The sequence below is a fragment of the Lissotriton vulgaris genome, chromosome 9, assembly GCF_964263255.1.
Source record: "Lissotriton vulgaris chromosome 9, aLisVul1.2, whole genome shotgun sequence".
Classification (NCBI taxonomy): Eukaryota; Metazoa; Chordata; class Amphibia; order Caudata; family Salamandridae; genus Lissotriton; species Lissotriton vulgaris.
The window spans coordinates 182272681-182286700 of NC_141697.1; the positions used below are offsets into that span (position 1 = coordinate 182272681).

The 14020-nt window shown below is 44.5% G+C and overlaps 1 protein-coding gene across 1 annotated transcript in view; it reads left to right on the forward strand.

Moving 5' to 3' along the window:
- The window catches only part of LOC147689809 (galectin-3-like), a 201020-nt gene that overhangs the window by 61438 nt on the left and 125562 nt on the right, over positions 1-14020 (forward strand). The window contains exon 3 of the mRNA XM_086936598.1: positions 7404-7434. Coding sequence (XP_086792724.1) covers positions 7404-7434 — 31 coding nt within the window. The remainder of the gene's footprint in view (positions 1-7403; positions 7435-14020) is intronic.

Consider the following 14020-nt stretch of genomic DNA (forward strand, 5'->3'; position numbering starts at 1 on the left):
TGCATCATCATTGCCAAGCAGGAGCCATTGAAGAAGGGATAGACTCCCGAAACCGGTCTGGCTGTACACGAACAGATGGTGACTGTTCTCCCTGCGTCTCCTGTTGCAGCTGCTCCTTAGAGAAATGGATCCAAATTTTACCATTCTTGTGGCTTCTTCCACTGAGGGCTAAACTCTTTGTTTAAATATTTTGCGGCTGAGCCCAGTCGCAGAAGCAAAGCCTGCCGCTTGCTGCGGACCCGTGATTGCGCCCAACGGTGTGATCAGTACACGGGGGAATGATGTCCAGAAGCAGCTGACCACAGACAAGAGGACACCCAGAGCCACATGCTCACCAGCCCACATGGGTTTTATTCGTTCTTTTATTAACTACCACAATGATGAACTCACACGAGGTAAATGGTGTATGCACTACAAGACCCAGAAGGCCATTTCATCTGACCACGCCCTTGAAGGCAGGCTTTAATATCACGAGTGCATACTGCATCATCATTGCCAAGCAGGAGCCATTGAAGAAGGGATAGACTCCCGAAACCGGTCTGGCTGTACACGAACGGATGGTGACTGTTCTCTCTGCGTCTCCTGTTGCAGCTGCTCCTTAAAGAAATGGATCCAAATCTTACCATTCTTGTGGCTTCTTCCACTGAGGGCTAAACTCTTTGTTTAAATATATATATATATATATATATATATATATATATATATATATATATATATATATATATATATATATATATATATATATATATATATATATATATACATATATATATATATATATATATATATATATGTATGTATATATGTATATATATATATATATATATATATATATATATATATATATATTTATATATATAATCTGAATACTTTGTGTTTAAATTTTTGATGAGCTAAATCAGTACACTGTGTAAAATACATCCAGGTATGCATTTTATAAGGAATTATTGTAGTAGTGTTTTGGGGAGGGTAATGTTTTAACTTAGAAGCTAAAATGAAAATGAGGGCACTCACTCTTGGTCAGTGCATTGAGACAATTTGATCCACATAGCTAAATGTCTTTATTCATTCTCCACCGTTCTTCAATGATTTCTTCCACATACCCCACCCCATACAATTTTTCATTCATTGAGTCATTAGTCATGCAGCCCTATCTCCAATCTCTTTCCAGCCAATGATTAGATAAGATTCTATAATGAGAAATGTGTTATAAAGTGCACCATATTTGCAACTTTTTTCACAAATGTATTGAGCCCCAGGCTTGCTCACTGCCATTACTAAATGCACTATGGAGGCTGGGTTGACAACATTTGCCAGAACTGCTTTTGGTCCCCAAACGCCCCAGACTAAAAGTGAAGGATGCCTACCTTATCGAAGATGAGGCCACTAAATATCAGATGAGGAATGCTTAAGAAAGGATACCTAAATTAGCCAAATCTCCCTTTACTTCAGAGATTACCGCCAGATACTGTGGGAACCACATTATTTTCCATGCAGTGGTTTTACAGTTGCTAAGTCTTAGGTGCATGGTTATTGACAGTTTTAATTTCTGAGGCGCTCTAACATTATTTAGATGGCTGCAGCTTTAATCCTCCCTCCACCATACCCTCATCTTGATTGTCCAAACACTTTCCTACTAGTATCGTGCGGTTCAACCTAGTCATATTGACAGGCCTCCTTGACATTCCCTCCTGACATACCGCTCACATAAATTTGCACTTCTTAACTCACTCACATGATGCACACACTCATATGGTCAGGGACGCCGGCCACCCCCTCAACCACCATACCCCAAGGCCAATAGTCTCACACTGAGGTCTTTTGGAAGGCAGGGGGCCTTGCGACACCCTGGCCGTATTTATTAAAACATGAAAACAAATTAAAAATTGTCCAAATAAACATTTTCATTTACAAATTTATACAAAATTCAGACATTAGATTACACATGATGTAGACAGGTATCCAAGGACTAACCTTTACAAATCTCTAATACAATGAGTTTCCTAACCGAATCTAACATCGTACGTATGAATTTTGCATAACATTTTTGGGCCTACAGCAAGGTTTTAACCAGTGTCAGATCCCTGTTAAACAGCTACGCCCTCACGTGTGAGTGCGCATGCGCAGAGGGCCTGTTACCGGGAGAGTATTTCCCCCCTTCCCGGTTACCCACGTACGCTCCCTGAAACTCCATTGATCGAAAAAGAGGGCCCTTTCACTCTGCGCCGTTTAATGATGTCATAGTGTCTGTGCGGGGTGACTTACGCAGCCGAAAGAAGAAAGCTTGACTCCCCCCTACCCCCGCACCCATCCAACCAAGCGGATATCCTGCCCCTGGAGTTCTAGGAGAGGCCAATGGCCCCTCCCCCTGGGCGAGCCCATTCGTAATGGTGCCGCCCCCCAAGGACCTTCAATAAACTGCTCACCGATCATGACCTTACCGCCTGACCGAAGACTTACAAATAAATACGACAATTGTTGACCTATAAGTGGGAGAAAAACCTAAGGATAAAACATTCACAACATGCACTTAGGTAAAGGCATAAAAAACACTCCACATCTATATATCCTGTAAAAAAAAGGGGGGGAACGGCCTAAGGAACAGCAGTAATTCAATTTAACGTGTATTCCAAGAAACATTCAAATCTTTGAATAATTATTACCTACACATTTCTGCATCAGGGGCTGGTGGATGGGAAAAACTTCACCGGCCAGATGAGGGGCTCGGAACCGGTGCAGCATGCTGAGGAGCGCGGGAGAAAGAGGATGGCTCCCACTTTCCCCAGTCCTTTTAAATCCCCACAAAGGGGAAGGCCGACCAGTTTGCACTGGTCCACCCCCCCCCCCAAAGCCTCCCACCTATCCCCGGAAACATACAACTGCTTCCGGGTCAAGGCGGTGTACTCCACCAAACGCTGGCGGGGCGCGCCCCACCACGTCATCAAGACGCGGCCCAGAGGCACGCCCCACCATCGAGAGGGCTACGAGAGGGGTCCAGCGCCCCGCCATACGTGCGGAGGGCCAGAGCAGCCCCCCCTTTCCATATGGTCAGGGACGCCGGCCACCCCCTCCACCACCATACCCCAAGGCCAATAGTCTCACACTGAGGTCTTTTGGAAGGCAGGGGGCCTTGCGACCCCCCGGCCGTATTTAATAAAACATGAAAACAAATTAAAAATTGTCAAAATGAACATTTTCATTTACAAATTTATACAAAATTCAGACATTAGATTACACATGATGTAGACAGGTATCCAAGGACTAACCTTAACAAATCTCTAATACAAAGAGTTTCCTAACCGAATATAACATTGTACGTATGAATTTTGCATAACATTTTTGGGGCTACGGCAAGGTCTTAACCGGTGTCAGATCCCTGTTAACCAGCTACGCCCTCATGTGTGAGTGCGCATGCGCAGAGGGCCCGTTACCGGGAGAGTATTCCCCCCCCTCCCGGTTACCCACATATGCTCCCTGAAACTCCATTGATCTAAAAAGGGGGCCCTTTCACTCTGCGCCGTTTAATGACTTCATAGTGTCCGTGCGGGGTGACTTACACAGCGGAAAGAAGAAAGCGTGACTCCCCCTACCCCCGCACCCATCCAACCAAGCAGATATCCTGCCCCTGGAGTTCTAGGAGAGGCCAATGGCCCCTCCCCCTGGGCGAGCCCATTCGTAATGGTGCCGCCCCCCAAGGACCTTCAATAAACTGCTCACCGATCATGACCTTACCGCCACAGGCCAGCATAGTTGACCGACTATCTGGCCCCCCCAAAAAAACCTCCTCTTCCAATAGGTCATGCCCTTGACAGCCCCACTAGCCATGCTACCATGTTTGTTAACAGTAGTTCATTCCCTGACTTGGACAAGTGTACCCCATCCTGTATGTAGAATTGGTCACCCTGAATGCAGCCATGAGAGATATTCTGTAAATGAGTTGAGCGAAACAGCTTCTCTATCTTGTTGTTGACCCTCTTTACTGAGTGGTTCAACGCCCTAACAGAAACACCCCCTCTCCACTCCATCCTAGGAATTATTTGGGACCAAGCTATTGTGCATTTTGGGAGTATCTTCACCGGCCAGACGAGGGGCTCGGAACCGGTGCAGCCTGCTGAGGAGCGCGGGAGAAAGAGGATGGCTCCCACGCTCCCCAGTCCTTTTAAATCCCCGCAAAGGGGGAGGCCGACCAGTTTGTACTGGTCCACCCCCCCCCCCCAGAGCCGCCCACCTATCCCCGGAAACATACAACTGCTTCCGGGTCAAGGCGGTGTACTCCACCAATCGCTGGCGGGGCGCGCCCCACCACGTCATCAAGACGCGGCCCAGAGTCACGCCCCACCATCGAGAGGGCTACGGGAGGGGTCCGGCACCCCGCCATACATGCGGGGGCCCGAGCGCCCCCCCCTTTCCATTTTTCAAGGGTTTCTTTAGCAACTCAGTACGGAACACAACCTACCATATTATTTACATACATAAATTTGTCTTCATGCTTCTTCAATACTCTAGCGCAGCATAAAGTTGGTGAACAATATTTAGCAAATTTCTCTGATTTCTTCACAGTGTGACATCTAGCCTCATGCGGTCCATCCAATTTATCTTCTACACAGATTTAATCAGAAGTTCACCAAGATCACCATTCTCAAAAAGCTGTAAAATTCCAAAACCGTCTCGTACATTTTTCACTGCTTATGCACAATGAAAGCAACATACTGGGCCCTAATTGTGACGATATTTATGTACAAATACTGCTGTTGTGTTCCAACTGTCGTGTCCGAACATTTAACCATCCTTTGCATATTCGTATCTCAACTTCCTCAAGCCAGGTCAAGTGTTTTCATCGTTGGAAGTGACTCAGGCTTTGCCAATTAAAATCTAGCAGTTTGGCACTTCCCCATGTGGCTGTGAAACCAAGAGGTTGGCAGGCAGTAGTGCATCTAATTCATGGCAGTGCCCCCAATTGCCAAATCACAAATTACCTCCTTTGTGTCCTGCACACCTGCTGCAAACAGTTCCATAAACCTACAAAGCATACATCACTGCAGGTTTGAGCGCAATTTTTTTATTATTCAGGTTAAGATAATGGTTTCCATTAGTAGAAGTAAATACTTATCACAAGACAATTCAATTTGTTTTGTACGCTATATATAAACGGTTATGAGTTAATGATTTGTTTGATCACACACACAAATGGAAGAACGGTGGGAGCACACTGCCTCACATCTTAGCACTCAATTGACCACAATGCATCATGGTACATGCAGTGCATGATAAAAATTACTTCAGTGGTGGTCTTTAATTGTTCACCCTTGTTAGTGCAGCCTATGCTGTGTGACTGTAGACGTGTTTCTGGATTCATTCCTTCATCAGTAGCGAGCATCAAGTAATTCTGAGGGTACACACACACACACACACATATGCCTGATATTCACATAAAACATGAACATGTAAGTGTGCAAACACTGAATGGATGCAATTATCGTTTTGCCATTACAATGTATTCTGCCCATTATAGGAAACATGTGGATCCCCATCATGTGTGCAACAACAGGCCCTGTTCTTGTCCCGTTTTCTAACTTTTATGGGTATGGTGATCCTGAGCAATGGGGTGAGAATTTAGGAAGGTGTCTGGAGACAAAGGAGGCCTGTCAGGATACTGCTCCACCAAACTTGTAATCGCGTTCATAGAGACCACCTAAATTCCTTGCACCTCTACCCACCCTTAAACACTTAAGTCAGCCATACCTCTCTCTCTACCTTTGCTAATCTCTAAACCATAAAAACCTTTTCTAAGTAACATAAAAAGTATATTATTTAGGAGAAAATACTTACCTGCATGGTAAAATACTGCATAGAGCTTACCTATGTGATAAAGATTCTGTGATTTAAGGTCCTGCACAAATGTTTTGGGGGCACTGTTGGCTGTTTTATGCCCTTCAGTATGTTTATTTAATATTTATTTATTTATTTGCTTATATAGCGCAGGATTCGACCCCCGAAGGGGTATCTCCGCGCTTGTGCTTTTCCAGAGAAACCTAATATTGACCATAAGCTGTGAGAGGGTAAACATTACAGTGTGTTATGGGCCCGAAAAAATAAATGTTTTTAATGTCTTCCTGAAGGACAGAAGGTTAGTAATTTGTTTGGCAGCACCTTTGACAGTTTGATCCCTGCCTGCCTTAATCATTAGGTCTTGCTTAAGACATTGCATGCACTGCCGCTTGCGAGCCATTTGTTTTCATAGGTGGGTTAGAGTCTGCCCTTTGCTTACCATTGGTTGGCTTCAACATCACTCTCCTTTCCTTCCTTCTCTTTGGTGAGCAAGTGCTGGCTTCAGTTCCTCTTCGTGTGTTTGTCCCTTCCGTGGAGCATGGTACAAGTACTGCTTACCTTTCCCAGTGTCCTTCCAGCGCTGCCCCATTTTATTTTTTATTTTAATTGCACCCACCTTTTCCCTACCCCTCCTGCATAGTTATTGCCCTGCGCACACCTTCCTCTTGCATTTCTTGTCAGGTCTGTCCCTCCCCCCTTGTTCCTTGCTCTGTTAACCCTCAAGCCCCTGCCTCTTAGTTGCTCGTCCCTCCCGGCCCATAAGAAAAAAAGTGATAAAAATCATACCAACAGTTGTCCAATATGCTACAAATATGCAAAGAGCACTGTACTCCTAGCTTTGCATTGCATTTTTGGTGTTGTCTTCATTGGTGGCCAAAACAAAGAACTCAATTAAGGCATCCGATAATTAAAACATTTTTGCGAAAACAGAGAATCCTCCCAAATTAAGAACATGGATTACTGCCTCTCACGGTCACTGATTGCTGTTTCATAGCACTTTTTCTTTTAAACTTTCAGCTGTGCTGTCCTAAATCATGGCTAAAACAAATTGCCAAAACCATTAGCTCTCGGATAGGCTAGACCTACTGGCTTTGCCAGCAATTGTTGTGAATGACTGTCATCGGGTACCGTCAGCCTGAACACCAGATTTTAAATATGGTAATTCACTTCTATGATAAGTAGCAACAGTGGTCAACAAAATCTGTTACCTACTGTTGCGCGGTCATAAATGAAGTCCAGACTGCTCTGGCAGGCCTCTGTGAGAAGCTGTCTCTGAAGCTCTGTCTAAGCAGGGAGCAGATTAAGAGGGGGGAAGGAAGGAGAAGAGGGTTGGCGGGCATGACTGGTAAGAGGTAAGGCGCAAAAAGAATACATACACCCCAACTTTATTTTCAGTATTTTGTATGTGGCACTATAATTTTTCATTCTACTGCCTGGTATGCACATGCTTCACACATTAGAAGTGCTTCATAATGTTAACTGATATAACTTCACTGATTTGTTTTTCTTGTAAGACAATATTTTGGATTATCAAGTAGAAATCACCCACTAACTACTTCTTATTTTAATTTTAGTTTTAGGGGATCAGCGGCTGAAGCAGATTTTGTAAGTTTTATATTTATATCAAGTTATGCAATTAACTCCTTATGACTTTCATGATTTTCACAAGTATCCAATGGATATCTGAGTGTATTTAGAGCTGTTTGTTTATTATTAGCTTAAGTGTGTTTTAACGAAGGGGGTGCTTGATTAGAGCTGATGTTTTCTTGCATTTTGTTGCTTATAATTTATGGAAAAGATTGAATAACACTAGAGACCCTACCAGCTACTGGCCTATTGGTGCTCTACCACTGGCACTTGGAAAGCTATGACCATGTATGTATATTTGTTTATATTCACTGACATAAAACAAAGGTTAAAGTGGTGTTATAGTTAGGTGACAATCAAAATCAATAAAATTTACCAGTGATGTTAATCTCAAGTATCCATAACTAGCGCCCTAAAGTAACCATAACTCACGCACCTACCATGATCAGTGTTATTGTCATTTTTACTTTATGGCACCAGTTATAGGTACTTGGGTGCCCTGCCCCTCTTGGTTGCCGAACCCCCAACCGTGCACAGCGGTCTTTGTCATGTAACAATATAAAGGGTGTCATTTTAAGTAAGGCAGGCCTATTGGCTTTGTCAATGGTCAGCAGAACTATTGGCTCTATCAAGGGGTCAGAACATCATATGTATATAAAACAGACCTACTGGCTTTGTCAGAAAGTCAACAATAACAATAACCAAAGGTATATTACATGCATTGACACATTGTAATGTTTGTTTAAATAAGGCGTTATCTAAAATATAATATTAAGCATGTCTTTGAATCTTTATTTAACATATTTCAGGCCACCAAGAAAAGCCATAGAACCAAGCACAGGTATCCATGCACTCCAGCTGCAGCTTGGAGTGCATTAAAAAGATATGGTAAGCTCTCTTGAGGATATGGACTCAATGGTCCAGGAGACTTACTTGTGTTTTGTAATGTTGCTGTGGTGCTGCTGAGCTCCCATCAGCCCTCCAAAACATTAAAAAGCATTCTTGGTGACAAAAAAGCCCACGTCTGCACTGAATAATACTTGAGTGGCATCATTTTTTCCGGTTTCAGCATTTTTTTGGGATGCACACTCTCTTTCCATATATTTTTTTTAAAGGTGAGGCACCGTGGGGGGAGTTCCCAAGGCCCCTGCTTCCCCTGCCTCCTCCTCAGACTGCACTATTACTTGGTTTTGGGAACTCCACCTCATTTATCGGCCCCCACTTGACAGATCCCTCCGAAACTTTAAAGGAAGAAGCTGAGGTGAATGAGCCTTTATTATGGAATGTTTTGTGAAGATTGAACAGCGCCTACATTAGAAGCAAACCAAAATACATTTCCTATGGGAACGTTATCCAGACTATAACTACCCAGTGGCGACCGTTTCTGAGTAATTAACATATATCCACTCTGGGCCCCTCAGTCGTGGGTCACCTATTTAGGGCGGAGTCCAGCACTCATGGCTGGACCTCAGTACTGCAGTTAACCAAAGCAGAGGTCTCATTACGAGTGCAGGAGCCCACGCAACACGCGTGCGGGCCCCCTCGTCACGCGTGCATAGCCTCTGGCATGAGTGCAGAGGCCCTTTGTGAATCTGCCCCATTAAAACTTTGCAGCCCTATTTCTCTTTCCGCATTGCCAGAATAGGCAAAGTTTTGAGGAGATTCATCAAGAGGGTGCAAAGTATGTGCTTGAGCACCAATGCATTTCCCATTCACTTTACTCTCAAGCATAGCATGAAAATGGCTGGACAGATTTGATTGAAATATGGCAAGATTACATATTAAGGAGCGCAGATGCACCTTTTCAATACTACACATAAGGAGGGTAAGTATTGTTTAAGGTATAAGGCATTAAACCTAGTGACATCTATAGTCGTGGTACTTTCGCAAACCTTTCCGATATTAAGTGCTGCGGAACATAGTGATGAGAAGTCATTATGTGATTGGCTAATAACTGTCTTTACAAAAGTTAAAGGCAGCATATTGTTTTTAGGTACACTTTGGCTATTTTCTGTCTGTTGTGCCTTCAGATATAGGTAAATATTAGGTCTGGTATTTTTCCCTACTAAAGTTGTAATAGGTAAAGAAATATTGGGGCACAGTGGTAGCCGCCGCTGGCCCGGCAGGGGCGATCTGCCCGCCATCCATACCAGAAAGACCCCCCACCATATTATTATGGCTGGGGAGTCCACTGCTGACGGAAAGACCGTCCGCTGCTTTTTCGTCGGTCGACTCGTCGACCGGGCGGAAAAGGAGCATAACATGGTGGCAGCAATTGGCCTTTTGAAAAGGCATGCAGTCTTCTGTGTTGGGGTCCCTTTGTGGGCCCCGGGGGTGTTGTGGGGTGCTCCATATTTGCATGCACAAGGTGGCAGGCACCGCATGGTGCATGTCATGTTGTGCATGCAAATGCACAACATGCATTTTTTACATTGCTGCAAGTGCTGCTTCCTGCACCGCGCGCCGCAATGTTAAATATGCGGGATGTGGCGGGAGCATCCTAATGCCAATGTCCGACCGTCATCATAAATGGGCCCATATTTATTAGTTTCTGTATATTTTAAAAATAATGTATGGAGTACTGTGGGACTGCCTCAGGAGTACCAGGGTACTAAACAAAAAAAAATTGAAAAATTCATAATACTCTGTAAGACACTATATTTTACAACTATAGGGTACTACAGTGTAGTCTCTATTTTAAACATATGTAAACATGCAGAAAAAAGTCAACAGGGTGATCCCCAAGCAGGGTTCCACCCACTAGTACCAGGGAGGGGGGAGCGGCCCCTTGGGCAAGGGCCTTTGGGCCCCACATTTTCTTTTGGGCACAACAGTCTTTCCGTGCCCCCATGGGACAGATGGGGGCAATAGCCCACTAGAAACCAGGGATTTTATTTTTTATAATCTTGGGGTGGGGGCTGCCCAGAATGGACATGATAATGCCCCCACTCCAAAAACAATTACCACAGTCTTTCAGCCTCTCCCCAGAGGCATATTGGGGCAATAGCCCCTTCTCTACCCCCGGGGGGGCAGAAAGCCCACCAGGCCTCAGGATTATTATTTTTTTTAAGTCAGGGGTGCTGTCAGCCCAGAATCGGCATGCCAATGCCCACATCTCCCCCCAAAAATTCCACAGTCTTTCTGAGCCCCTGGGGGGCGGATGGGGCGGTGGCCCCTGATCTGGCCCCGTGGGGGGGGCGGGGGGGGCAGAAAGCCCAATAGGCACCAGCGATTACGCTGGCTTTTTTTTATGTGTGGGGGCTGCTGAGAATGGGCCTACCAATACCCCCACCACCAAAAGAATTGCCACAGTCATTCTGCCACCCTTTGGGCATATTAGGGCAAACCTCCCCCCACGATTCCCCCCCCCCCAAGGGCAGCAGAAAGCCTCTAGGCACAGACTTGTTTTTAGCAATGTGCCTACATGTGGATTTTGGGCCCTAGCGCAGCCGGCACATAGGGAAACCTAGAAAACCTGTACATTTTTGAAAACTAGACACCCAGGGGAATTCAGGATGGGGTGACGTGTCTGGCTCTCACCAGGTTCTGTTACCCAGAATCCCTTGCAAACCTCACAATTTGTCCAAAAAACAAATTTTCCTCACTTTTCAGTGGTGTAAAGTTCTGGACCTGCATGGATCCACAAAATCCCACCCAACCTGCATTTCCCAAAGTTTCCCGAGAAAAATGGTATCTCACTTGTGTGGGTAGGCCTTTGGCCGCCACAGGAAACGGCCCAAAACACAACACATTTTCACTGTGAAAACTGACCCTTTTTTTGCAAAGTGCCTAACTGTAGATTTTGAACCCTAGGTCTGCCGGCACCTACGGAAACCTAACAAAGCTATACATTTTTGAAAACTAGACACCCAGTGGAATCAAGGATGGGGTGACTTGTCTGGCTTTCACCAGGTTCTGTTACCCAGAATCCCTTGCAAACCACCAAATATGTAAAAAAACAAAAAACAAATGTTCCTCATATTTCTGTGGTGGGAAGTTCTGGAATCTGTGGATCCACAAAATTCCACCAAGCCCGCATTCTCTAAAGTCTTCAGAGAAAAATAGTACCTCACTTGTGTGGATTGGTCAAGTATCCGCGACAGGCAAGGGCCCCAAACCTATTGAGGCGACATCAAAATTACAGATCACAAAACAACATGGTTTCGCAAGGGGGGTCCCATGAGTTTTTGGCCCCGGGCTTGGCGCCCTTCTAGGAAAACCTACGAAACCCACACATTTCTGAAAACTAGACACCTTGGGGAGTCTAGCAAGGTATGGCTTGCGTGGGTCCCCCAACATTTACCTACAGAGAATCCCCTGCAAACCTCAAATTTTGTTGAAAAAATCACTTTGACCTTTAATTCTCATGCTAGTATAGGTATTGCCAGTTTCAGAAATGTGCAAATATCTACTGTTTTTAAACTCTATATTTTGTTCCCATTTCAGAAATACTTAAATGCACAAAAATAGCAAAAAAAGGCTTTGTCCCAGGAAAATGTCAAAAATGTGTAAAATAGTTTGGTTTTCTGAGAATAGTCTGCTTGTCCCTGGAAGCTGGAAAGATTGTGATTTCAGCACCACAACCGCTTTTTTGATACCATTTACAGGGAAAACCCAGACACTTTCATCTGTAGCCCTTTTTTCCCATTTTTCCCCGTCAAAAAAACGTAGCTGTATTTTGGCTAATTTATAAGTCCCCTCCAGGGGAATCCACAAACACTGGGTACCTTTAGAATCCCCATTATGTTGGAAAAAAACGACGCAAATTTGGCGTGGATACTTTATGTGGTCAAAAAGTTACAGGGGCCTAAGCGCGAACTACCCCAAATAGCCCAAAAAAGGCTTAGCACGGGGAGAAAAGGCCTAGCAGTGAAGGGGTTAATGGCCAGATCTCAATCTCTGACATTGACATGTGTGCCTAGTGGCTTGGTGACATTTGTACAAGTTCAGTAGTAAATGACCTTTGGTCTACTACATGTTGAATTCTGAAATGTGGAGAGTCATTAAATCAAGTATTTTCAAAAATGTTACCTTGTGATGTGATTTTGGAATTTGGATAGCTGGTACTGGTTGCTGATTTCATTGATAGTGTGGAACCAGTTGACAGCAATGTTCTGTATCAGGTGAAGATACTTTGTCTGGTCCTGGCACTGTCTTTCCATCCTGGCACTTGCTGTCCTGTCAGCCCAGACATTTGGGAGGAAAATAGGACTGGTTGACTTGGGGACGGATTGATTGGCAAACAAGATATATGTCTTAGTTTGCCCTTGTAGAACTGGAGAAGATAAATCACACTTGAGAAAAGTCTTGTCTTTGCAAGGAATTACTTGATACAGTTGAAGCCTCTACTAGTCATTCACCTGGAGCCTTTACTACTGTTTCAATAATGAAACAGGCATTAGGATAATGGTCAAAGCATAATAAGATTTAGAAAGCCACTTTGCGAAAGAACAATTTTAGATATGAAGAAACTTTGTGGTGCTGTTTTAGTTTTGCTGCTCTCAATACGAATTTGTCATTTACTTTAAAGACTATCTCTATGGAGAATCAAGCAGCTCTTCCTCCAACTCTGTAGTGTGGTGCAAACACCCACTCCTACCTGTTCAACTCCTCACTTACCCTGTGCGGCAAGATTCAATTTACCTAGATGTTCCCAGTAGCATACATGTGACCCAGCATTTTCTGGGCCCAGTCTCTTACCTTTGGTCCTCTGATGGGCCTTTTTTATTCCGGCTGAGATGTGATGAGAGTTAGCATTAACATCAATCAAATTTAATTAATAGTGCAAGCCATTGAGGTACACAATGAGGACCAGGAATTGGTAGCCAAGCTCAAGATGATTTATTGCAAAGTGGTAATTAAACGCAAGCACATAACTCTTAGCAGCATACCATAAAGATACAAAATAACAATAGGTGATGCCAACCTCTAGAGAAGTTGAGAAGGACTGGTATCAGGCAACAGACAGTTTAGTTTGCATTACAAAAGAACAGTACCAATATTTTATACTCGCCTTATACATTAGTCCTCTAATGGAAGAAGTGTGGCACAGCAGCCAGGGTGCCTGACTCCGGACCACAGGGTTCACGGTTCTATCCCCTGCTCCGGCGGCAAGTTAGCCCAGCACCGTGTGACTCTGGGCAATAGCTTGCTTAATCTTCCCGAGAGCCCCCAGCGCCGGGACGCCTCAGTCGGAGGTAGCGTCCGCTTTACAAATGCTTGCATTTATTTATTTATTTATTTGCTTGTATAGCGCAAGAATTCGACCCCAGAAGGGGTATCTCTACGCTTGTGTTCTTACCGAAGCTATAATCAGAGAGAAAGATCATCAGGCAGTGAAAGGTATCTACATGGTCAGGAACAGGTGGGTCTTTAAACATTTCCTAAAGGCGGCTAATTAGGATTTTGCCTAAGGGTAAGGGGCAGGGAGTTCCAGAGGGTGGGGCCTCGGTAGGAGAGGGCTCGGTCTCCCTGTCTTTCCTTCTTGATCCGTGGTACTTGGAGCAAAGATTGGGTCTGAGAGCGCAGAGAGCGACCAGGCTCATAGGGTCTGAAAATATCTGATAGATACTTGGGACCGGCACCAGACAGGCATTCATTAGTA